Source organism: Sapajus apella, unplaced genomic scaffold (assembly GCF_009761245.1).
Source record: "Sapajus apella isolate SASKATOON/1434 unplaced genomic scaffold, GSC_monkey_1.0 scaffold94, whole genome shotgun sequence".
NCBI classification, from domain to species: Eukaryota; Metazoa; Chordata; class Mammalia; order Primates; family Cebidae; genus Sapajus; species Sapajus apella.
In genome coordinates, this window is record NW_022437034.1 from 1,981,476 (window position 1) to 2,007,987 (window position 26,512).

Consider the following 26,512-nt stretch of genomic DNA (forward strand, 5'->3'; position numbering starts at 1 on the left):
TGTTGAAAGTAATGTTTCCGGATCAATTATGGCCCACATGCATGTTCTCTTTGGCTTGTACCATGTTTTCCCACAAAGGTTTATTTTCACAAAGTGAAATTACCTGCCACAGTTAGAAGTCAAATTGGGGTTTGACTTTAAAAAGCTAGATCTGGCAGCGTGGGCTCAGGTTCCTGCATGAAATGTCTGCCTGGAGCAGCCCTGCAGCCCCTCCCCACACACGTAAGAGACGCGCTCTTCAGTTCACCACAGTCCTCACCATGCCCTACTGTCTTCCAGCTGGCTGAATGCCTATTGCCATTTCTCACCACGTTTATGCTGCTGCTTTCTTGAATCAGAGAGTTATGAAAAGGTAAAATATTTGGGGTCCCCACGTTTCTGACAGAAGTGCAAAAGCAGTTTATTTACATTACCTGCCTGCCTGTTTTCTCTGGGTTGCTAATGTAGAAGTTGATCTCTGGGGTTTGCTTGGCCCCGTCTTTTCCTCTGCCACAACACTGCCATGATGATCACCATCACATTATGTTTATTGGCCCTTTATCAAGCTACATACATGGTGAGACAGGTCAGGGCAGGCCTCCATTTGTCTGAGGGGCAAGGCACTGTGAGCAAAGAAGACGGAGCAGCTGGGGCTGAAGAGGCTCCATCTAAGGCAATGAAGGCTTTGCCACACCCCAGAGGGCTCAAGGGGAGGGTCCTAAAAGACCAGACCTGGGCAGCCTGGTGAGAACAGCCTCGTGGCCATCTGCCCAGTTCCTGGCTGAAGCTGTGGTCCATGTAGCTGTGACTGCAGGGCTTGAGAATGGCGGAGGGCTCAGGCAGTTTGGACAGGGAGGATTGGGATGGGTGTGTAAACCCAGCCACCTCCCAGAAAAGCAGTCTGGGCCTCCCTTTCCCTCTGTCTCATGGGTGTCCAATCTTTTGGCTTCCCTGGGCCATGTTAGAAGAATTGCCTTAGGCTACACATAAAATACACTAACACCAACGATTGCTGATGAGCTAAAAGAAAAATTGCAAAAGAAATCTCATAATTTTTTAAGAAAGTTTGTGAATTTGTTGGGCCGCATTCAAAGCCATTGCGGGCCGCAAGTGGGCCTCAGGTTGGACAGGCTCAGTCTAATGGGAATATGAAGACAGCCCTGGCTCCCGCTGTGAGAACCCTTCAGTCCGAGCGTACTGGTTCTCTCCAGGCTCACTGTTCTCACCACACGGCCCCACTCCGGTTTCCTGGAGGCTCCCCCAGAAGACTTTGGCGGGCATATTCCAGGCAGGTGGCTCCTGCCAGGTGCGGCAAGCACGTGGCGCGATAGCGGAATTTCACGTGGCCGTGTTTCAGGTTGCAGTTCACGTCATGGGAACCAGACTTGGCAGTCTGATCACAGGTGCCAAGGAGGTCATCGTCCCAGCCATAGTCTTCATCCCAGACCTGCAACCTCAGGGGCCCCCCTGTGGCCAGGAGCACATCCCCAAAATCCAGCGACACTGACCAGACAGGGTTGTTATTGTTCCACACGGTGCTCGTCCTCAGCATCTGGCCACCAAAGAAGACCTTCACATAGGCATCCGTGGCAGTGATCCAGTCCCCCCACAGGCCCCAGGCTTGGATGACGGTCACCTCCAGCCGGGCCAGGCCCCTCTGCCGAGGGCAGCAGTCCTGGGTGGTGTCGGCTGAGCCATGGCACACGCACTGGCACGGGTCGCGGGAGCTCTTCTGCTGCCCCGGTGGGCACGGCCGGCTGCAGTCCCTCCAGCGAGCCTTGCCCATCAGGTACTGACTCAGGGCCCTCCTCAGCGCCTCCCGCCGCGGGTCCTGGCTGTCCAGCAGCACATGCAGAGGCTCCAGGGTATAGTCCACCAGGCCAGGGCTGCCAGGCAGCGAGTTCACCCAAGCTGAGAACTGCTCGGGCCCGGTCTCGCTCCCGAACAGCAGATCAGTCATGGAGGTGTGATGACCGCCAACCACTTCGGAATGGCGCTCCCGGTAGGCTTGGTGGAAGGAGTTAGTCATCTTGTGCTTCTTCTTCTTCTCCTCACAGGCCTTGGATTCGGCAGAGGAGCTGCCGCGACCACCTATGTTGACCTGGGCCTCGACGGCCAGGCAGTCCCCTACTTCATCGTCCGTGAGCCCTTCTAGGGCCAGCTTGCAGGTGCACAGGGCAGTGAGGGCCGAGATGCGGCCGCCCAGCTCCACAGCCCGGATGAAGTGGGTGCCGTAGTTGGAGATGAGCCTGAGGTAGGCAGGCTGGGTGGAAGCGTTGAAGTGGGGGGGCAGGCCCCCGAGGGCCCTCTTGAAGTCAGGGTGCAGCGGGGGCGTGTGTACCACATGGAAACTGCCAGAAGAGAGAGACCTCAGGTGGGCCCAGGGTAGTATTTCCCCCATTTAATAACTCCTTCAGGACTGCTCAAGGTCACATGGAAGTGGGCAGAATTAGGCCTGGAACCCAGGGGCCTGGCTCCAGAGCATAAGCACCGTGGCATGGGGCTGGCCGGGATGCATCCACTTTCACCCCTCAGGGACCTCAGGGCTCTGTGTAGGTATTTTCTCTCTCCCTTTTCAAAATAACATTATTTTTCCTTTAAATTTTCTTATTATAAAAGCAGTGATTCTGACCGGGCACAATGGCTCGTGCCTGTAATCCCAGCACTTTGGGAGGCTGAGGTGGGAGGATCACTTGAGCCCAGGAGTTTGAGATCAGCCTGGGCAACATAGTGAGACCAGCTCTCTCTCTCTCTCTCTCTCTCTCTCTATATATATATATATATATACATATATATATATTTATAAAAACATATATATATATATATATATATTTTTTTTTTAAGAAAAAGAAATAAAGAACATAAAAGCAAGGATCCTGCACTGATGGTATCCATCGAACTTTGGAACCTAGTCATGTGGCCTTCATCTGTCCGTTCCCCGGGATTTGGCCCCACATGCCTGAGCTCCTGACAGCTTGGGCCATGCTCTGCCTCTCTGTGGAAGAAACGTGGCCTCCAGGTCTGAGGAATCAGAGCAGGCGACTTGGGGCTGGCCCACAAACACTGTGCCTTTCTCCGATGTGGAATCTGGGTCCCAGACTTCCTCCTCCCAGGGGCGAGGGTAGCCGAGCAGTGTGGCCCAGACTCAGGCAGATGCGAGTATTGGGTGATTGGATGATTGAGGCTCAGAGAAAAGTGAGATGCTCAAGGTGACACGCAGGAGACCGGCCAGGTCTCCTGCCTCTGTCCCTCTCCAAGAAGGACTCCATGGAAGGCTGGTGTGCCCAGGAGAGAGAGGGTTGAGTGCTAACTAGACCTAAATGGCACCCTACTGGGGCTCTGAAGCGTGGCCTCACTCACTTTCCCTCTGCTTGGTGTTTCACTGGGCTCTCCCAGATTTGGGACCTCATGGATGAGAGGAGGCCACAGGGCTGAATCACCTGGAGTCAGAGATCCAGGATTGCAGTTTCTTCCTGGTAGAAGCAGCCTCCAAGTCTGATTGGAGGACTGCCTTTCCAGGGCTCCCAGACCACCCAGAGTTTCCCACACCTTTTCCAGCCCCCCACCCACCTGCTAGCCCCAGCTCTCACCTGTAGAAGCGACACTCCACTGTGTCAGTGCTGAAGCTGTACTGGTCCTCGTGGGTCTTCTGGGCTGCAAAGTTAGCTGCCTGTGAGTGTGAGCCGGCCACGGACACATGTACATTGCCGCTGGGCTTGGGAGACACATCCAGCCCGACCTTCCAGTCGTTGCGGATGCTACGAGCTGCATCCTGGGCCACAGCTTCAGTGGAGCTGACTTTGGCCCTGGTTACATGGCGCTGGCAGCCAGAGCCCTGGGCCTGCCAGTTGGTGAGTGCCAGGGGCAGGATCTGGAGGGTGCCCTCCTGCAGGGCATTTACACAGAGGGTGCAGGTGCCGTCTGGCCGTAGGAACCTTTGTGTGTCCACTGGAGAGGAGAGTGAGCGCTTGAGGGTGGTCACATCCATACCCTCCCCGGCCAGCCGTGCACCGGGTACGAAATTGTGGTGGTGCTTCCTGCACTCTGAGCGTGCGGCCGTGTGGCAGGGGGCAGGAACGGGCAAAGGCAGCAGCAGAAGGATGCCCAGGAGGAGCAGGCAAGCCGCCATGGAGCTGCGGAGACAGGGGGCACTTGGACTCTGGGAAGCCATGGGTGGAGGGATTGCGGAGGACTGGTCCCTTCCCACACAGCCATGGATGATCAGGGAACAGGGAAGGTGAGGGGCTGAGCTATCTCTTAAGTCATTATTCAATGAATGTCAGAGCTGGAATGTTCCTTACAGGCCTGGTCCAGCCCCCACATTGTACAGATCGGCCCAGAGAGGGGAAAAGCCGTGCCCAGGGTCACACAGCCAAGGGAGCAACTTGCTAGAATTTCCCTAAGGTCTGTTGGGGATCTACGTGGATGGCTCTGTCCCCAAGACACAACTGTGGCTGGTGGGGAGGGGGCTCTGGCCACAGAAGAGTGGACAGAGTACCTGTAGCAGGTTTGGGGAGGGACCTGAGGAAGCTTTCATTCTGGCGAAATGTCATTTTTGGCCTCAGAACAAGCCACCCTTTGCCCACCCTGACTCTCACTCTGTTTCTCTGTCTCTGTCACTCTCTAATCTCTCTCCCTTGAGCCCTTAACAGAACTGGAAGAGAAATGAAGTCCTGTATTGCCCATATTCTTCCCACTTTCCCTTTGGAGCCCTCCCTCTGAGCTTTATGGAAGAACATCGGCCCGAATGCTAGAATGAAAGCTGCCGACCTGGGCACGCGCAGTGGCTCAAGCCTGTAATCCCAACACTTTGGGAGGCCAAGGCGGGTGGATCACTTGAGTTCAGGAGTTCAAGACCAGCCTGGCCAACATGGTGAAGCCCCATCTCTACTAAAAATACAAACAGCCAGGCATAGTGGTGGCACCTGTAATTTCAACTACTCGGGAGGCTGAGACAGGAGAATCGCTTAAACCCGGGAGGTAGAGGTTGCAGTGAGCCAAGATCTTGCCATTGCACTCCAGCCTGGGTGATAGAGTAAGACTCTGTCTCAAAAAAAAAAAGGTGCTGATCTGACCACACCCTTTGATCTCGTGTTTAGAGAGGCCTTGAAGGTTGCTCTTCGGCTCCCCTCCTGCTGCCCCTCCCCTCTTTGCCACTCCCTGCCAAGCTCTGTGGCCTTTGGTTGTGACAGGGACTTCCCTATTGCCTACTATGAGCAACGACTGTCTAGAAGATTCTTCCTTACTTTAAGGTATCTCTGGGGCCTCACCTGGGCCTGTTTATGATCTGGAATCTCCTTTCTCCAAACTTATCCAAACTGAGCTCTTCAAAGGCCTTTCCCTTGGGTACCACAGATTCTAGACAAGAAGGCTAAGGAGAGCCCCCATTATAGCTGGAGCCTCCCTGCCCTGCCCAAAGCCACGACTTGAAGGGTGAAATTCCAGGCAGCACGGCTCGCTCCAGGGAGGGAAAGAGGCCAGGGGAATCTTCATAGGCCCTGGGATCATCCCAGCTAGGAGGCAGGCATGGTCATAACCCTAATCCAGGGACCTCAGCCTTCATCCTGACTCTCATGGTATTCCCTCCCAGAGAGCCTGTTCCCAGCTCTCTTAGAAAGCTTTAATGTCAGCACTTGCAGGGCCTTAGAAACTGTGCACACTACCTCTTCATTTCGCACATGAGGAAACTGAGGCCCAGGGTGGGCACAAGGATGTCCAGGGTGGGCACAAGGATGCCCAGTGAGTTAGTGATGGGCACCATTGTGACCCAGGTGTCTTGTCTCATAGGTCAGGGCACTTCCTGCTCCATCAGGCTTTTCTCCTCCACCCAGGGCCCCAGGCCCCCCAATCCCTGCTCTCTCCTTACCTAGAGTCCCATATAGAGAAGCGGCTACAGACAGACATTCTCTCCCACCGGGGCTCCTGGAATGGTGGTGTCAGCCCCCAGGCAGCCCACTGCGGCTCCTCACCCCAGCCACCACTCACATCACTTCTGCTTCCTGCCCCGCCTCCAGCTGTGGTCACAGATCCCTTATGCTCTCCCCTCCCACCAGCACCCACCCTGTCCTCAACCCTCATCCGGCCCCCTTGACAGCCTTCAGGAAGCGAGCAGGAGGGCTAGGGGGCTCATCTGCCAAGCAGAGCTGCTGGGGCTCAGGAACCCAGGGCACACAGGTGGAGGAGGACGGGGCACTGAGGACTTGGAGAATCAGCCCTGGTGTTGACGCACAGGGCAGCAGGGCCATCTCCCTGCTTCGGAGGCAAAGCATCGCACGTGTGGGATGTAAGAGGCACCCAGAGGCGGGGCTGAGAGCGTGGGCCTGTGTACCAGGCCACCGGGGTCTGGCTGGCTCGGTTATGCACCAGCAGGGTGGCGTGGTAGGGTTGTTCAGCCTTGCTGTACCTCAGTTTCTTCACTGAATAGTTGGGATAGTAGTCAGGTAGACCTTAGGGGTTGTTGTGAACTGTTTGGAACCGTGCCTGGCCATTGGTGAGTGTCAGTGCATGTGGCCATTCCCTCCTCCTTGAGCAGGGGAAGAGAGATGCTGCTCTAACCTTGCCATCCACTTCCTGCTCAGCCTACTTCCCAGCCCAGCCCAGCTCCGAACTCCAAGCATGTTCCCCAGACAGGGGCTCCTGCTCCTTGCTTGTGAGGAGGGCCAGTGGTCTCCACGCTGGCCGCAGCCCTGCTGAGGTTGTGGGTGCTGGTGAGGGTGGTCTGGTGGGACTAGAGGCCGTGCCTTTTGCACCCGTTGCCTTGCTTGAGGTCAGGGTGGGTGAGGTTTCCATGGGTGGAGTGACTCACTCACAGGACACTGTCTGGGGGGCAGAATCACATGGTTTCTGGGATGGGGGCAGCTGGGTTAGGGGGGAGGGTGTTCTTACAATTTGTTCTCATAACTGTGTATATGATGGGAAGAAGGAGCCATAGGCTCCAGACCACGTGTGACACCATGTCTCATGGGTCACACCCTGGGGCTCATCCCTTGCGTTTATGACCGTGCTTGCGTCCCTGCTGTTACAGGAACAGGGGTTTATGCTGCCTTCTCGGAATCTGGCCCCATCTTCTCTCCGCGATGTCCCTTCCCTCTTCTAGAAATTGCAGCCTCTTAATCCCTTTCCAGCTCCCACCCATAGCATGACTTGGATGCTGAGGCTGTGAGGAGTTTCGTTCCTGACCATGACGGGAAAGCCAGTTTGAGGGACGTAGAAATCCCGCAAAGTATCTGCAGGAAAAGAGAGGCAAGGTCTAAACAGGTTCTGATCCCAGCTTCACCAGAAACTTACTGTAGGCCTCATGGGGGTAGATATCAAACCCCTTTCTGAGCCTTAGTTTCCTCATCTACAAAATCAAAGAGAGGACTTGAAATTCTAAAAATCCTTCCAGCTAGTGACAAAATGTGCATTTGGCAGGTTTCCAGTGGCTTATGAAGTGGCTAACCCTAACCAAGAGATGCTGGTGGTTGTTAGGGGATCCATTAAAAAGCCGAAACGACATTGAGGTCAGTGACTGTTTTTGGCTCACTTAACTGAGGATGACTGGCCTCCTGTCGCTCTGAAACTATGCACTTGAAATGCGCATTAAGCCCCAAGGTTCAACAAGTGCATAATTTGTTCAATCACTAGACACCATGGTATATGGTTTTCTTTATTAACAACGTTATTGAGATGTAATTCACATACCTTATAATTCACTCATTTCACGTATGTGATTCAATGGCTTTTAATATGTTTGCAGAGTTGTACAGCCATTGCCACAATCAATCTTAGAACATCTTCATCACTCTCCAAAAAGAAAGCCTATACCCCCAGTGGTCACTTCTCATCTGTGGTTGTTTTTTGTTGTTGTTGTTTGTTTGTTTGTTTGTTTTTTGAGATTAAGTCTTGATTTGTCACCCAGGCTGGAGTGCAGTGGCATGATTTCAGCTCACTGCAACCTCTGCCTCCCAGGTTCAAGGGATTCTCCCACCTCAGCCTCCCCAGTAGCTGGGACTATAGGCACGCACCACCACACCTGGCTAATTTTTTTTTTTTGTATTTTTTGTAGAGACAGGGTTTCACCATGATGGCCAGGCTGGTCTTGAACTCCTGATCTTCAAGTGATCCACCAACCTTGGCCTCCCAAAGTGCTGGGATTACAGGCATGAGCCACTGCGCCTGACCACTGCTCATTTCTTCACAACACGAATCTACTTTATGTCTCTGTTAATTTTCCCATTTTTGACAATTCATATAAAAGGAATCACAGGATTACATGGTCGTTTCTGTCTGGCTTGTTTCATTTAACATAATACTTTCAAGGTTCATCCATGCTGTAGCATGCATCAGTACTTTAGTCTGTTTCAGGGCTGAATAATATTAGATTGTACGGACATTTCGCAATTTGCTTACCCATTCATAGTTGATGGATGTTTGTGCTGTTTCTACTTTTTGGCTATTATGAATAATGCTTTTATGAGCATTTGTGTACAGGTTACTGTGTGGACATATGTTTCCATTTCTCTTGGGGATATATCTAGGAGTGGAATTGCTGGGACATATGGTAACTCTAGGTTTAACTTTTTGAGGAAGTGTTTTCTAAACTGATTGCATCATTTTGCATTTCTCTAGCAGTTTGTGAGAGTTCTAATTTCTCCTTTCCAAATCAAACCAAGATTCCACTAGTTCCTTGCCAAACCTTGATTATAGCCATCCTAGTGGGAGTGAGGTTGTACCTCACTGCGGGTTTGACTTGGATTCCCCAGTGGCTAATGAGGTCAAGCATCTTTCCATGTACTTAATGGCCATTTGTACACCTTCTTTGGAGAAATGTCTATTTATGTCCTTTGCCCCTATTTTGAACTGGGCTGTCTTTTTATTGTTAAATTGTAATAGCTCTGTCTACATTTTGGCTTCTAGACCCTTACTAGATATAAAATTTGCAAATATTTTCCCCTATTTTGGCAGTTGTCTTTCTTTTCACTTTCTTGAGGGTTCCCTTGAAGTATAAAAATGTTTTACTTTGACCAGCCATGGTGGATCACACCTGTAATCCCAGCACTTTGGGAGACCAAGGCAGGCAGATCACTTAAGTCCAGGAATTCAAGATCAACATGGTCAATGTGGCAAAACCCTGTCTCTACAAAAAATACAAAAATTAGCCAGGTGTGGTGATATGTACCTATTGTTCCAGCTATTTGGGAAACTGAGGTGGGAGGATTGCTTGAGCCCAGGAGTTCAAGAGCAGCCTGGGCAACATGGCAAGACCCTATCTCTAAAAAAAAAAAAATTAGCTGAGAGTGGTGGCATATGCCTGTAGTCCGAGCTACTCAGGAGGTGGGAGGATTTCTTGAGCCTGGGAGGGCGAGACTGCAGTGAGCCAGGATCTCACCACTTCACTCTGGCCTAGGTGACAGATTGAGACACTGTCTCAAGCAAAAAAAAAGTTTTACTTTTGTTGGAGTCTAATTTACCTATTTTTTCTTTTGTTGCTTATACTTTTAATATCATATCTAAGAAGTTTCTGCCTAATCCAAGATTATGAAGATTGATTCCTATGTTTTCTTCTAAGAGTTTTCTAGTTTTAACTCTCATATTTAGGTCCATTTTATCCATTTGGAGTTAATTTTTGTGTATAGAAAGTAGTCCAACTTTATTCTTTTGCATGTGGATGTCCTATGTGGTTTTGATTTTTTTAGGTTATAAAATATCTACTCTAGATAGAACAGTTCCATAAATCTTGCTGTCTTGGAATGTTCGTGTCTCTCCAAGATTCATGTTGAAACTTAATCCTCAATGCAATAGTATTAAGAAGTGGGGCTTTTAGGAGGTAATTAGGTCATGAGGATTCTGCCTTCACGAATGGGATTAGTGCCCTTATAAAAGGGCTTGAGGGAGTCTGTTTGTACCTTCTTGCACTTCTGCCCTTCCACCATGTAAGGTCACAGCAACAGGAGTCATCTGTGCAACAGAGAGCAAACTTTCACCAGACGCTACATCTGCTGGTACTTTGATCTTGGACTTTTTAGCCTCCATAACTGTGAGAAATAAATTTCTATTATTTATAAATTACCCAGTCTAATGTATTTTGCTATAGCAGCAGGGGTAGACTAAGCCAGAAATTGGTACTGGGAGTGGGGTGCTGCTGTAACAAATACCTAAAAATGTGGAAGCAGCTTTGCAGCTGAGTAATGAGGAGAGGCTGGAAGAGTTTGAGGCACATGCTGAAGAAAGCTTGTATTGCTGTGAACAGACTATATTCTAGTGAGAGTTCAGATAAAGAGGAGAACTGTAGAGAGAGCTTCAATCATTTTAGAGATTATTTAAGTGGTGGCAACTGGAACATTGGTGGAAATATAAACAGTAAAGGCTACTCTGATGAGGTCTTAGATGGAAATAAGAGACATATTCTTGTTAAGTGGAAGAAAGGTGATCCTTGTTGTAAAGTGGTAAAGAACTTGGCTGAATTGTGTTTGTGTTCTAGTGTTTTGTGGAAGGCAGAACTTATGAGCAACAAAATAGCATATTTGGTAGAAGAAATCTCTAAGCAAAGTGTTGAGGATGCAACATGGCTTTTCTTGATTGCTTATAATAAAATACAAGATGAGAGAAATGAATTAAGGGTAAAATTTATGGTTAAAAGGGAAGTAGAACTTAAAAGAGTTGGAAAATTCTCAGCCTGGCCAGGTTGTCAAGAATGAGAAAGTGTTTGAGAGAGAAAACCACTGGTGTGGCCAAGTAAATGTTTGATAGGGAGATTTGTATGGATAGAAGAAAGGTAGGTGATATTCATCAAGATGATGGGAAAATGGCCCCCAAGGCATTTTAGAGATTCTCAAGGCTGCCACTACCATCATAGGCCATGGTTTTGTGATCAGAATGGTTTCAAGGGAGGGACCCAGGATGCCTTTGGGGCCTTGGGGCTTGCTGCCCAGGGCTGCATCAAATTTCTACTCCATGTATTCTCACACAGAGCTCCTTGGTCACCTCAAGTGTGACTAAGTAGGCCCAGGTGCAGTATGGTCTACAGTTGTTGCTCCTCTGGTTGCCCCATGGATACCATGCTCCATGGTTGTAGCACCATGCTCCGGGCCCACAGTGCCATCCTCCATGCCCACAAGTATAAAATCGGATACACTGGAGCATGGTATCCATGCAGTGTTAAACTGCATTGGGGACATGGCTACACCCACCTAAGATTTCAAAGGATGTCCTAGAGAGCCTTGGGGCCCAACAGAGAACTGTCATTGATGTGGGACCACTGCAGATAGCCCCTACTAGGGAAATGCCTAGTGGATCCATGGGGTTGGGACCACCACAGAGAGGCTCCACTAGGGCTCCCAATAGAGCCATGGGGGCAGAGCGACCCTGGAGGCGCCAGACCAGGAGAGCCACCAGCCTCTAACTACAACCTGGGAGATTCTCAGCGACTGGACTCCAGTACATCAGGGCTGCTGCATGGGTGGTGCCAAGCAAAGCCGTGGGGACAGTGCTGCCTGGAAGCCCGACTCCCACCCCAGAGTGTGCAGAAGGTAGTCAAATATTATTTTCAAGATTTACTGTTGTTTGCTCTGTTGGGTATTGGACTTGGTCAAGGCTTGTCACCCCTTTCTTTTTATCTATTGCTTCCTGTTGGAATGGGAATGTCTATCTATGCCCATCCTTTTTTTGAGACAGAGTTTCATTCTTGTTGCCCAGGCTGGAGTGCAATGGTGCAATCTTGGCTCACTGCGACCTCTGCCTCCTGGGTTCAAGTGATTCTCTTGCCTCAGCCTCCCAAGTAGCTGGAATTATAGGGCTCGCCACCACACCTGGCTAATTTTGTGTGTGTGTGTGGGTGTGTGTGTGTTTAGTGGAGACAGAGTTTTGCCACGTTGGCCAAGCTGGTCTCAAACTCCTGACCTTAGGCGACCTGCTTGCTTCAGCCTCCCAAAGTGCTGGAATTACAGGCGTGAGCCACCATGCCCGGCCCCACCATTGTATTTTGGAAGCACATAACATTTTTATTTCTTAGATTGACAGCTGTAGAGCAATATGCCTCAGAGTGACTTTTTTTTTTCTTTTTTGAGACAGAGTCTTACCCTGTTGCCCAGGCTGGAGTGTAGTGGTGGGATCTTGGCTCACTGAAACCTCCAGCTCCTGGGTTCAAGTAATCCTCCTGCCTCAGCCTCCTGAGTAGCTGGGACTACAGGTATGCAGCACCACACCCAGCTAATTTTTTGTATTTTAGTAGAGACAGGGTTTCAACATGTTGGCCAGGCTGATCTTGAGCTCCTGACCTCAAGTGATTCACCTGTTGGGAGTTTACAGGTGCGAGCCACCGTGCCCGGCCTGCCTCAGGTTGAATTATACCTTAAATCTTATCCATTTGTGATTTAGATGATACTCATTTTAAAATTTTCATTTCATTTTATTTTTTTTAAGTGACAGAGTCCCACTCTGTTGGCTGGGCTCGAGTGCAGTGGTACAATCTCACCGCAGCTTCGAACTCCTGGGCAGGGATCCTCCCACCTCAGCCTCTTGAGTAGCTGGGACTATTCAGAATGATATTCAGATGAAATGTAGGCTGGACGTAAACTTTAAGTTGATGGTGAAGTGAGTGTTAAGACTTTTAGGGATATTAAGATGGAATGAATGTATTTTGTATGTTAGAAGGACATGAATTTTGGTGGCACCAGGGCTGGAATACTATAATTTTTTGTTTGTTTGTTGTTTTTGTTTTTTGAGATGGAGTTTTGCTCTTGTTGCCCAGGCTGGGGTACAATGGCATGATCTTGGCTTACTGCAGCCTCCACCTCCCAGGTTCAAGTGATTCCCCTGCCTCAGCCTGCCAAGTAGTTGCGATTACAGGCACGTGCCACAGCATCTGTCTAATTTTGTATTTTTTTTTTTTAGTAGAAATATGGTTTCACCATGTTGGTCAGGCTGGTCTCAAACTCCGGACCTCAGGTGATCCACCTGCCTCGGCCTCCCAAAGTGTTGGGATTACAGGTGTGAGCCACCATGCCCGGCCTGGAATGCTATAGTTTGAATGTCTGTGTGCCTCCAAAATTTCTGTTGACACCCCTCAGTGCAATAGTATTAAGAGGTAGTAAGTACTAGTCAGGCCATGAGGTCCCTGTCCTCAGGAGTGGGATTAGTGCCCTTATAAAAGGGCTTGAGGGAGTCTGTTAGTCCCTTTTGCCTTTCCACCCTTCTGCTGTGTGTGAGGACACAAGGTGCCATCTATGGAGTAGGGCAAGCCTTCACTAGACACTGAGTCTGCTGGCACCTTGATCTTAGACTTCCCAGCCTCCAGAACTGTGAGCAATACATTTCTACTATTTATAGATTACCCGCTCTAAGGCCTTTTCTATAGCAGCAGGAATTGGTGAAGGCGGCACTCGACGTAGAATGCATGAGGGAGATAGGGCGTGATTGCGTCTGCTGGTGTGCACGACCTACCACATAAACTACAGCTGTGACCTGAAATCAAGGAGGCCCTTTAACAAAACTAGTGTTTTGATGGTAATTATTGTACATACATTAAAGATCCAAAATGCAGTGACAGGTGTTGTTTTCTTCACCCTGCGATAATTCTTTAGGGCCTTTTCTCTACAAGTTTGTGAAACTTTGAGGTTCTTCTCCCTCAGCCCTCAACAGTGTTACCCACAGTTCTTGTTTTGCCCTTTGTCTCATAGAATGAGACACAAGAACTGAAGACATCTTTCCTCTTTTTCCATTCTGTGAAAGGCTTTGTAGAAGATTGGCACGCTGTTGGTGTAATTGGGTAGATTTTAAACTTCTGGGTCCATGTCTTTAGCAGTTATAGCTCTGTTTAGGTTTCCTGTTTTGTTTTCTGGTATCAGTTTTGGCAAGTTATTTTTTTCTAAATCCTTCACACTATCTATAATTTCACACTTGTGGGCATGAAGTTGTTTACAATGTTCTTTCTCTTAAAAACCAAATCTTTCTGAGTTGGTAGTGGTGCCCTATTTTGATTACAGATTTAAAAAAATATGGTTTTTCTCTTTTTCATAAATCAATCTTGATAAAGATTTATACATAACATATTAATTTTTTTAAAGAACCCTACCCTTGGCTTTATTGATTTTTGCTATTGTATTAGTATTTTCCGTTTTGTTAATTTCATTAAAAATTTTTTTTTCACTTCCTTCCTTTTCCTTTTTCTTTTTTTTTGAGATGGAGTCTTGCACTGTCGCCCTGTCTAGAGTGCAATGGTGTGATCTCGGCTGACTTCAACCTCTGCCTCCCAGGATCAAGTGATTCTCCTGCCTCAGCCTCCCAAGTAGCTGGGACTACAGAAGTGTGCCACCATGCCCAGCTAATTTTTTGTATTTTTAATAGAGACGGGGTTTCACTATGTTGGCCAGTCTGGTCTCAAACTCTTGACCTTGTGATCCATTGCCTCAGCCTCCCAAAGCGCGGGATTACAGGCGTGAGCCACCATGCCTGGCCCCTTTTCTCTTTTCTTTCGGCTTCTTCTGTTGTTCTTTTTTTAACTTCTTGAGTTGAACCCTTAGCTCATTAATTTTCAGTCTTTCTTTTTCTTTATTTAGTAAGTAAATGTATCTTTAAGTAATCATTTAAGCCTCTACATTTCTAAGAATCTTAACTGTGTCTCCAAAGTTTTGGGATGTGGTATTTTCATAATTCCCTAGCTCAAAAATATTTTCTACATTTCCTTATAATTTCTTCTTTGGCTTGTAAGTTATTTAAAGGTGTGCTTTTCACATTTTAAATGCTATGTATGAATTTCTAACATAGTTGTATTGTAGTCAGAGGATGTTGTCTATGTGACACCATTCTTTAAGGTTTATTGACATTTTGTCTGTGGTCTACCAAATGTTTAGTTTTGTAAATGTTCCCGTGTACTTGAGAAGAATATGTATTTGCCAATTTTTGGATGCAGGATTCTGTGTTCAAATCTGTGGTCTTTTGAAACAGCTGTTACTGAGAGAATCATGTTGAAATCTTCTACGATGAAGGTAGACTGTTTAGCTTCTCTCTACACCTTTTGTTCTGCCGATTTTTGCTTTGTGCGTTTGGAAGCTGCTTTGCTGAACAAAAGTTTAGTAGTGTGTTTTCTTCCATGACTGAACTCTTTATTATTATGTCCTGGCTCTTTTTATCCCAAATAATGCTTTTTGCCTAAATGTCTATTTGATCATGTATTAATAGAGCTATTCCAACTTTCCTTTTTTCACTATTGTACTTAATTGTGGTAAAATATATGTAACATGAAGTTGACCATTTTAATCATTTTTAAAGGTACCAGCTTTCTTTTGATTATTTCCCACCATGAATGTATTCTCTCTTACTTTCAAATTTCCTGTGCTCTGACGTTTTAGGCAGGCCTCTGGTTAACATAATCAGTTGGATTCTTTTTTTATCATCCAGCCTGAGGAACTATCTGTTTAACTGTGTGTTAAGTCCATGTATATTTACTGTGATTACCGTTCTGATAGAGTTTGTTTCCACCATCATGTTTCATATTTGTTCATTGTCTTGCTTTTTCCTGTGTCCTTCTTTCCTCCCTTCCTTCCTTCTTTTATATTGACTGAACTTTTAAAAAATTACGTTCTTTACTCACTACGAGTTTAGCTCTTACACCCTCTATTTCTCATTATTTGGTGGTTACCCATTAAAATGCTAACATGCATTCTAAACAAAGTCTGAAATTCTTTACTACTTCCCTCCTTCCCAGGGATACAAAGATCTTAGAATGCTGCTAACTAAAATCGCCTTTTGGCTGGGCATAGTGGCTCACGCCTGTAATCCCAGCACTTTGGGAGGCCAAGGAGGGTGGATCACCTGAGTTGAGGAATTCGGGACCAGCCTGTCCAACATGGTGAAACTCTGTCTCTACTGAAAATACAAAAATTAGCTGAGGGTGGTGGTGCGTGCCTATAGTCCCAGCTACTTGGGGGGCTGAGGGAGGAGAATCGCTTGAACTTGGGAGGCGGAGGTTGCAGTGAGCCAAGATTGCACCACTGTACTCCAGCCTGGGCGACAGAGTGAGACCCCATCTCAATAAATAAATAAATAAATAAATAAAATAATAAAATCACCTTTTGTATTCTGAAAGTGATTTTTGTCTAGAATTTTAGTTCCAGCTCATATTTCCTTTGCTAAATCATTTATTAGTACTATTACTTGATAGAATCAACATTTGTCTGCATTTACCTATGTTTACCGGTTTCTTTGCTCATTTCTTCTTTAATCTAGCTTTCTTTGGGGATAACTTTTCTTTTCTTTTAAGCACCCTTTAGAAGTGCTTTCAGTGGGTCTCTCTGGTAGTGCATACTCTTCAGTTTCTGCTTGTCTGAACCATCTATTTCATCCTTGTTCTTGAATTATCATTTTAGCTGGTTGGCCCTTTGAAGTTATTGCTGGGTGACTCCTCTTGGCACTTCTAAGTTATTATGCCGCAGTTTCTGGCTTTTACTGTTGCTACTGTTTAATTGTCATTCTTCATAGAGAATTTGTCTTTTTTGTGGGGGAGGCTGTTTTTAAGATCCTTTTGGTTTTGGTTTTCTGAAATTTTACTACGAAGTACATATCTAGAGATGACTTCTTTAAATGTATTCTGTTTGGGATTTGTGGTGCTTCCTGAGTCCGAGGATTCACATATTTTAACATTCTGGAAAATATCTTGGCTGTTATAGTGTCATATATTCCATTTCCCTATTTGCTCTACCTTTTGCCTTTTTTTTTGCTGAGACAGGATCTTGCCCTGTTGCCCAGGCTGGAGTGCAGTGGCACAATCTTTGCTCACTGCAACCTCTGCCTCCCAGGCTCAAGCAATCCTCCTACCTCAGCCTCCTGAGTAGCTAGGACTACAGGCACACGCCATTAGGTCTGTCTAACTTTTGTATTTTTAGTAGAGAAAGGGTTTCACCATATTGCCCAGGCTGGTCTTGAACTCCTGAGCTCAGGTGATTTGTCTGCCTCGGCCTTCCAAAGTGCTGGGATTACAGGCATGAGTCACTGCACCCATTTGCCTTTTTGAATGGCATTGGTTTTGATTAGTCCTCACCATGGATATATTCTCTCTTACTTTCAAATTCCCTGTCCTTTTCACTCTCTCTTCCATGTCGGTTATACTTTTTTTTTCATTTCCCACTTTTTGTCTTTCTGTACTGAGTTGCCGTTATTTTTCTCCTGTTCTTTTCAATTCACGAATTGTTGCTTCATTGTGCTGATGTATGATTAATTCATCCTTTGGGTTTTAAGATTAGGTAATACACTTACCAAGATGCAAAAATCAAAGTGGTAGAGAAAGATAATACAGTGACTAATCATTCTCTGGCTCTTCCCCCATTTGCTCCAGTCCAACTGACCTCCACAGGTGCCACTGTTTTTTGTTTTGTTTTGTTTTTTCTAATTTCTTTGGTGGCCTTTCAGAATTTTATCACATAAGTATAAGCAAATGCTAATATAAATATGTTGGAAACAGATGCTTGGTGCCACAAAGAAAAATCAGCACTGAGACAAAGGATCTCTCAGCAAGGCAATCTTTACTTTCTGCAGAAAGTGTGCTCCTGTTAGCCGTCTTGCCATGAGAGTACAATGAACAAAGGAAAAGTAGACATATTTATCCCTTATGCATTTGGGGTCATCCTTACTGCTGTGTTTGATCTCCATTGGTTGGAGCCAGACCTCACAATCTAAAACTGAACATGATTGGCTAATAACTTAAAACTTTCTTGAATAGGTAAAGGCAGTGGAGAACAAAAGGAAAAAGAGGAAGAAGGGTCAGGAAGTTTCTTGTGAAAGGACTTAGAAAAGTAATAACATAAATGCCTTGGTTAAAGTACAAGGGCATAGAATGTGCTAGGTGCCTGTGATCATGTCTAACAGCTACATAGGATAGGGCTTAACAAAGAGTTATTAAGAGAAAGCAAGAAGGCTTTGAAGAAAGTTTTTAAAACTATTATTTCTAACACTTATGATTTATTTTTTAACAAGAAAGGAAACTTTGAAAAGGAACTTTTCTACTTCCTACAAAATAGTTTTTAAAATTTTCCTCCTTTCTCATACAAAGGGAACCATATTATACATCTTGCTGTGTACTTTGTCTTTATTTTTACTTAATGCAGTTTGGAAATCTTACCTTATAGCACATAGCTTCCTTAATCTTTTATTTTTTTTAAATTGTTGCATAGTATTTCATTATATGGATGAGCTGTAACTTACTGGGATAGCATTTTAATGATGGCCATTTGGGTTATTTACAGTCTTTTGCTGTAATGGACAGTGTTGCAGTAAATAACCTTGTATACACCTCCTTTTGGACATGTGCAAGATATCTGTGTATAAATTCCCAGGAATTGAATTGCTGGATTAGAACTTTATGCATTTTCAATTTTGTAATAAATTTGCTATAAATAGCTTCCATGGAGATAGCACCAGTTTTCACTCTTACCAGCAATGTATAAGTGGCCTCTTTTCCATCAGTCTTACCTATGAAATATATAGTCAAACTTATAGATTTTTGTTTAGTTAATTTTTGCTTTTAATGATTTAATTTTTAGTATAATGTAAATGATTTCTGTGTATGTAAAATGATTTCATTTTAAGTATAAACTGTTTCATTCTTTTTCCAAATTTTATGACTATAAAATTAAGAAATTTTAAACATGTAAACATATTCATTTTGGGTTTTATATCTAGTCATGCCAACACATAAAGCCTGTGGTGCAGCTCATTCTTGCACCAGATTCAATTTATCTTGTTATACAGCTGAATCTTCCTGCTTGGTGGATTGCTTCTTTGAGGGTTTTGCTTGCAATGTTAGATTGTGAGCTCATTCTTGGCTGCCCTTTACCTGTGGGAATCCTGCAAAACTTAGCCTTAAGAACATTCCTCCAAAGTGGATTTGCATGTGCTTTGATGAGACACCTCCCAGTTTTACTGACTCAGACCTATTTATGCTTATTTTTTGCCTGGGCATGTTCTGATTCATACAAGTGGCATATGGGAACGTAGACCTATGGTTATGATGTTTAAGGAGAGACCATCCTTCCATCACATTTGAGACTGTACAAAACAAGTTTTTTTCTGGACTCGCTTTCCCAGTAAATAGGTCCTTTTTACAGCCTATCCTTTTATTGGCATTATTAACCCTTTGAGTATTTGTTTTGGTTTTTACGTGGAATGCTCTCAGCTTCCATTTCCTATTCCACAACCCTGCCTGACCTTATTTCCTCTCGCTCATGTGGTCACTGTAGCCTGAGGCCCTGGCTTCCCAGCCAGGCCTGTGTCTCAGGGCTTCAGGGCTGCTTTATCCTCTAGTTTTTCCTTCTTTTTTTTTTTTTTTTTTTGGCTCCTTAAAATTTCTCTTACTTTTTTCCAATTTTGTTGATGCTTTTTGATATTTGTATTATGTACTTTTTTTTTTTTTTTTGAGACGGAGTTTCACTCTTGTTACCCAGGCTGGAGTGCAATGGCACGATCTCAGCTCACCGCAACCTCCGCCTCCTGGGTTCAGGCAATTCTCCTGCCTCAGCCACCCGAGTAGCTGGGATTACAGGCACACGCCACCATGCCCAGCTGAATTTTTGTATTTTTAGTAGAGATGGGGTTTCACCATGTTGACCAGGATGGTCTCAATCTCTTGACCTCGTGATCCACCCGCCTCGGCCTCCCAAAGTGCTGGGATTACAGGCTTGAGCCACCGCACCCGGCCTGTACATTTTTGATATATGTATTTAATTCAGTCTTTCTAGGTAATGGAAATATTGAGAAACATTAAGTTTACCCTGCCACCGTGGCTCCCTTGTGGAGAACACCTTTTAGTTTGCAGTTAGTGGTAAGTGAGTAACAGCTGCCTACTTGGAATATTTTTGAGTTATGGGTAAATACAGAACACCTGTTTGTTAATAATAATCATCTGTTAAGAGAGACTAAATATGTGGATCAGAATCTGCTCCGGATCTTCAGCCTGGAATGCTGTCAGCCCCTGAGGCTCTCAGCTCAGTAGGCTGCTGACCTCCCAGATAGACCCACTTTGTTGTTCTGTCTGGGTCGCCTGCCTCTCATGGCCCTCAGTGCCGCCTGGGTGGAGGTCTCCTGGTGGAGTTGGTATTTGGTAAGAAGTGGGTTTTGTAATGGAGAGCTTTTAAGGATGGCTACTAAGTAACATTTGGCCTTTATTCTTTCATTCAGTGAATATTTATTGATTGCCTACAATGTGGTAGATTATTCTTTCTATTTTACTTTAAAAGATTCAAAGGACTCTGGTAGGTATAGCAACCACTAGTTAATTCAGATGAAGGAGGTTGTTTGTTTTTTTCTTTTTTCCTGTTTTAACAGATTTTTTTATTGTTGTTGTTGCAAGGGAGTCTCATTGTTATCACCCAGGCTGGTTTCAAACTCCTGGGCTCCAGGGATCCTCCCACTTCAGTCTCCTAAGTAGCTGGGATTATAGGCATGAGCCACCATGCCTGGCTCCTAGCACAGAGATCTAAGCCCATGGTGGATAAGGGCTATGAACAAGCCTATGGTGGTTACAGATTCATACCAACAACATTTTCATATGAAATTGACCCAATTTAGGCAGCACAAAAAGAGGATTTCCAACAACTTTGATTTGAGGTTCACCCCTCATTTGCCTGAGGGGACCCATCATAGCAGTTCAGAAATGACAGCCCCCATCTTCCCATTTGGCTCCATGACCACCCTCTTGATTTTGTTGCCACAGACTTTACAGTTTGCAAAGAGTTTTGTGTATGTCATTTCATCTGCACCTAACAATGTTGTGACATAGGCAGAATATTGTTATCCTTTTTATTTTTTTAAATGAAAAAACTGAGACCCAGCAAGAAGTACTTGCCCGACGTTATACAACCAACAAGTGGCAGAGCAGGGAGCAGACCTAGGTTTTCTGGCTTGTGGCCAGTGCTCTTGCAGGAGCCCAGCTCATACAGCTGTCTAGTAAATCCTCATTCAAGTGAAATTCCAATGTCTGGAAAAATTAGATTTCTAACTCATCCCTGAGCTCCCAATTTTCTGACATTTCTATTAAAGAACAGTAGGTCTGCTATTTCTCTGTGAGAGCAGTGCCCTCAGATTATACAGTTTAAAAATTTGGTGTGAGTTTTATGAATGTTCTGAGGGTCTGCCTACCATTTGGAATGGCCAGCCAGCCACGCTGAACCACGGCTGGGATTTTCTGATGGATTACTAGTGGCCAAGGGCTTGTGAAAATGCATCTCACTGAGCACAAACCTGAAAGGAAAAAAAGAAAAGAAGTTCTTAGTAAGAGTCTGACTAATGACGTCTTGGAAGAAACTAAACAGTGTCTGAGACTTTTTCATCTGCCTTTAGGTAGCAAAGTTTTTTTCTGAAGGCCACATAGTCCCACACATTTGACCAGCACAGCATATGTGTGCATTCACCCACCATGCCACTCATGGATGGAATCTTTAATGAACACATGCTATGCACCAGGTGCTAATGATCATAGAGAGGGCTACAAAGACACATAGAATAGGGTTCCATCCTTAAAGGAGCCTACCGTACACATACATTTTGGCACCATAATTGAACTTACAGTTCTGGGAGCCAGACTGCCTCGTCAAAATTCCGGCTCCATCGCTTTCAACTAACTTGAATACCTTGTATCCAAGTATCTATATCTTTAAACTGCAGTGTTCTCATCTGTAAAATAAGACCAACAATGGGACCCATCCAACTATGCTTTTAACTCAGAGCACTGCTGTGAAGATGAAATGAGGTAGCAATGTATTTAAAGAGCTTGGCACAGAGTAAAAGATCAAAATAAAAGTGAGATCATTGACATAAAACCTTAAAGGTGGTTGGGATGTGTGGCTTAGCAATGAAGAGCTATCGTGGTTCAGAGGGGAGCAGTGGATTTGGGTCTCTATGATATCAGAACAAGATACACTTGAAGGATTGGCAGGTGGCAGAGAATACTGAGGAGGTGTGACTCTGCATTGGCTGGTTTGCATTTAAAAGGCACCTTCCTGGCGGGGCACTTTGCTGTCTTTTAGAATTGGCTAGCTAGTTGGAGGGGCAGTCTCTCCCAGTTAGAAAGGGATTTTTATCTTTGTTTTTATTTAAAATTTGATTTTTAGGATGTCAAAATACTATAATATGCAGAAAAAAATTAAACATTTACAATAAAGTTTATTTCTGGATTCTCATTTCATTTTTTATTTTATTACTTAGGCTGGAGTGCGGTATTTATTACTTAGGCTGGACTGCAGTGTTGTGATCTCAGCTCACTGTAACCTCTGCCTCCCAGCTTCAAGTGATTCTCCTGCCTCAGCCTCCTGAGTAGCTGGGACTGCAGGAGTGAGCCATCACACTCAGCTAATTTTCATATTTTTAGTAAAAATGGGGTTTCACCATGTTGGCCAGGCTGGTCTTGAACTCCTGACCTTAAGTGATCAGCTTGCCTTGGTCTCTCAAAGTGCTGGGATTACAGGCATGAGCCACCAGGCCTGGCCTGGATTCTCGTTTGTATCCCATTGATTTTTTTTTTTTTTAATTATACTTTAAGTTCTGGGATACAAGTGCAGAACATGCAGGTTTGTTACATAGATACTGTTGGAAATAGATGCTCAGTGCCATAAAGAAAAATCAGCACTGAGACAAAGGATCTTTCAGCAACACAATTTTTACTTCCTGGGCTGCAGGAAGGGTACCCTCACTAGCCATCTTGCCATGAGAGTACAATGAACAAAGGGAAACACACAAATTTATCTCTTATGCATTTGGGGTTATCCTTACTGTTGTGTCTGATCTTTGTTGGCTGGAGTCAGACTTCACAATCTAAACTAAAACCCGATTGGCTAACAACTTAAAACTTTTTTAAACAGGTGAAAGTAGTGGAGAGCTGGGACATGCCTGTGAGCACAGCCAGCACAGATATCTTGGTTACAGTACAAGGACATAGAATACTACGTGCCTGTAAGCCTGGCATGTTTAACAGCTACGTAGGATAGGGCTTAACAAAGTTATTAGCACACTTAATTTTTTTTTTTTTTTTTTTTGAGTCGGAGTTTCGCTCTTGTTACCCAGGCTGGAGTACAATGGTGCAATCTCGGCTCACCGCAACCTCCGCCTCCTGGGTTCAGGCAATTCTCCTGCCTCAGCCTCCTGAGTAGCTGGGATTGCAGGCACGCGCCACCATGCCCAGCTAATTTTTTGTATTTTTAGTAGAGAGGGGGTTTCACCATTTTGACCAGGATGGTCTCGATCTCTTGACCTCGTGATCCACCCGCCTCGGCCTCCCAAAGTGCTGGGATTACAGGCTTGAGCCACCGCGCCCGGCCAGCACACTTATTTTTTAACAAGAAAGGAAACTTTAAAAAGTAACTTTTTTACTTCCCACAGGTATACATGTACCACGCTGGTTTTATGTTTATCCTTTGGCAATACCACAAAGTCTTAGTTATGATAGCAGAAAATCTACTTATTTATTTATTTTTGAGGCAGGGTCTTGCTTTGTCTCCCAGGCTGGGGTGGAGTGGCTCCATCATAGCTCACTGTATGTTCCATGGGGTCCCTCTTCAAACTTTTGGCCTCAAAGGATCCTCCCATCTCAACTTCCCGCAGTGCTGGGATTATAGGTATGACCCACTGTGCCTGGCCAGAAAATCAATTTAATCTGTTAACACACACACACACACACACACTCCTACAAAGATAACTTCAGACCTAAACTGTCGGTGGGCAATATAATGTTAATCTTATCTAAAACTTTCTGGGGAATAGAAAACAGTTCCCGATTCATTTTATGAGGTCAGAATCACCTTGATCACAAAACGTCACAAAAATATTATAAAACATAAAAATTACAGATCAGTCTCTCTCATAATCATAGATGTAAAAATTCCAAAAATATTGTAGCCCACTGAATCCAGCAATATATAAAAAGGATAATATGACTAAGCTGTGTTTATTCCAGCTTTGGAGTGGATGTGTGGATGGTTTATTATTTCAAAATCAATCAACATAATTTATCACGTAACAGAAAAAAAGGATAAAAAAATCATATGATAATCTCAGTAGATGTAGACAAAGCATGTGATAAAATTCAATACTCTTTCATGATTTAAAAAACTCAACAATTTAAGGATATATCAGAATTACAGGTAGCATGATACTTGAAGGTGAAATATTAAATTATTTTTCTTGGAAAATAGAATAAGACAAGGGGCCCTACTTTCACCGGTTGTATTCAACAGGCACTGTGTCACAGCCAGTATAGTAAGGCAAGAAAAAGAAATAAAGGCGTATGATTGGAAAGAAATAATCATTTTTTGAAGATGACATATTGAGTAAACTGAAAATGGAAAGAATCTAAGAAATGATTTGATTAATAAGTAAATTAGCAAGGCCACTGGATTTAAAGTCGACATACCAGCAACAATCATAAAATGAAATACAAAGGAGGGAGCATCTAATACAACAAATTCCTAGGGATAAGCTTAATGACGGATGGCTGCCATACAAAAATCTACAAAACAGTATCAAGGGAAATAATGTAAGGAAGAGATATGTCAACATTCGTGAATTAGAAAATGCAAGGTTGTAGACAAGTCATTGCTCCCTGATTTGATCTGCATTTGTAATGCAATCCCAACAAAAACCCTAATGTTCTGTTATGGAAATGTAATGCAAATTCTAAATTTATAGAAAATGCAAAGAGCCAAGGATAGTCAAGAATATATAGAAAAAAATACAAAGCTGGAATGGAGACCTTGTACCACCAAATGTAAAAACTTGTTATAAAGCTACAGTAACTAAGTCAGTGTGACATTAGCATCGATATAGGAAAACAGGCCAATGGGCTGAATAGGGTCCAGAAACAAATACCCACATATGGTCGACAGAATGGTGTCATATGAGTCACCGAAATGCAATGAAAGAATGCTCTTTTCAATAAGTGGTAGATGAAATTTAGATAACCAGAGAGGAAAAACATGTATCTTGAATCTCACTGTACCCCATATGAAATAAATTCCAGCTGGATGTAGAACTAAGTGTGAAAGACAACAGATCCATAAGAAAAAGGCAAGAAGCTGTCGGGCACGGCGGCTCACGCCTGTAATCCCAGAACTTTGGGAGGCGGAGGTGGAAGCGGAGGCAGGCGGATCGCTTGAGCCCAGGGACTCAACACCAACATATATGGGCAACATAGGGAGGTCCCATCTCTACAAAAAAAAAAATACAAAAATTAGCCAGGGATGGTGGTGCAGACCTGTAGTCCCAGCTACGTGGGAGGCTGAAGTAGAGAGATCACCTGAGCCCTGGGAGGTTGAGGCTGCAGTGAGCCATGATCACACCACTGCACTCCAGTCTCGGTGGCAGAGTGAGACCCTGTCTAAAAATATATATAGAGAGAGAGACAGAAAAAGGAGGCAAAAAACCCCAACAAACTGTTTAACTATTTAGTAATTTTTTTTTTTTTTTTTTTTTGGAGACGGAGTTTCGCTCTTGTTACCCAGGCTGGAGTGCAATGGCGCGATCTCGGCTCACCGCAACCTCCGCCTCCCGAGTTCAGGCGATTCTCCTGCCTCAGCCTCCTGAGTAGCTGGGGTTACAGGCATGCGCCACCATGCCCAGCTAATTTTTTGTAGTTTTAGTAGAGACGGGGTTTCACCATGTTGACCAGGATGGTCTCGATCTCTTGACCTCGTGATCCACCCGCCTTGGCCTCCCAAAGTGCTGGTATTACAGGCTTGAGCCACCGCGCCCGGCTCTATTTTTTAAAGGTAAACGTACATATACCTATGAATAAGCAATCCCACTCCTGCCCCCACAGAAATAATTGCTTATGTCCAACAAAGGATATGCACAAGACTGGTCACAGCAGTGCTGTGCATAAATAGCCCAAATGCGCATAAACAATAGGATGTGTGAATAAATAATAGAATATTCGTGCAATGGAATTCTATGCAGCAGCAAAAAATGATGAATGATTGATACAAGAGACAAGTATGGATGAATCTCACATAGAAAACGTTGAGTTTGAGACCAGCCTGGCCAACACAGTGAAACCCCATCTGTACTAAAAATACAAAAATTAGCTCGGTGTGATGGCATGTGTCTGTAATCCCAGCTTCTTGGGAGGTGGAGGCTGCAGTGAGTAGAGATAGCGCCATTGCACTCCAGCCTGGGTGACAGTGTGAGACTCCATCTCAAAAAATAAAAAATGTTGAGTGAACAAAACCAGACACAAGAGAATACAAACTGTATGATTCCATGTAAATGAAATTCGAAATGGGGAAAATGAATCTATGGTGACAGAAGTCAGAAGACTGGTAATTTTGTGAAGCAGTGTTAGGGATGGAGAGGGTACATGGAGGGGCTTTCTGGGCAGCTTATGATACTTTATTTCTTTTCTTTTTTCTTTTTTTTTTTTTAGACAGGGTCTTTTTCTGTTGCCCAGGCTAGAGTGCAAGGGTGCAATCATGGCTCACTGCAGCCTTGAACTCCTGGGCTCAAGTGATTGTCCCACCTCAGCCTCCCAAGTAGCTGGAACCACAGGCAAGCGCCACCATGCCTGGCTAATTTTTAA

The 26,512-nt window shown here is 44.9% G+C and overlaps 2 protein-coding genes across 2 annotated transcripts in view; one reads left to right on the forward strand and one right to left on the reverse strand.

Moving 5' to 3' along the window:
* Window positions 1-375: 375 nt before the first annotated feature.
* Window positions 376-6,111, reverse strand: PRF1 (perforin 1). The gene is made up of 3 exons (XM_032256256.1): window positions 5,846-6,111; window positions 3,570-4,112; window positions 376-2,330 (listed from the first exon to the last, which is right to left on the reverse strand). The coding sequence occupies exons 1-3, from the start codon at window positions 6,055-6,057 to the stop codon at window positions 1,202-1,204; spliced, it is 1,884 nt and encodes a 627-aa protein (XP_032112147.1). The 5' UTR covers window positions 6,058-6,111; the 3' UTR covers window positions 376-1,201.
* ADAMTS14 (ADAM metallopeptidase with thrombospondin type 1 motif 14) overlaps window positions 5,926-26,512 on the forward strand; it is a 129,998-nt gene continuing 109,411 nt past the window's right edge. The window contains exon 1 of the mRNA XM_032256254.1: window positions 5,926-6,262. The gene's annotated coding sequence lies outside the window, so the exon portion shown is untranslated. The remainder of the gene's footprint in view (window positions 6,263-26,512) is intronic.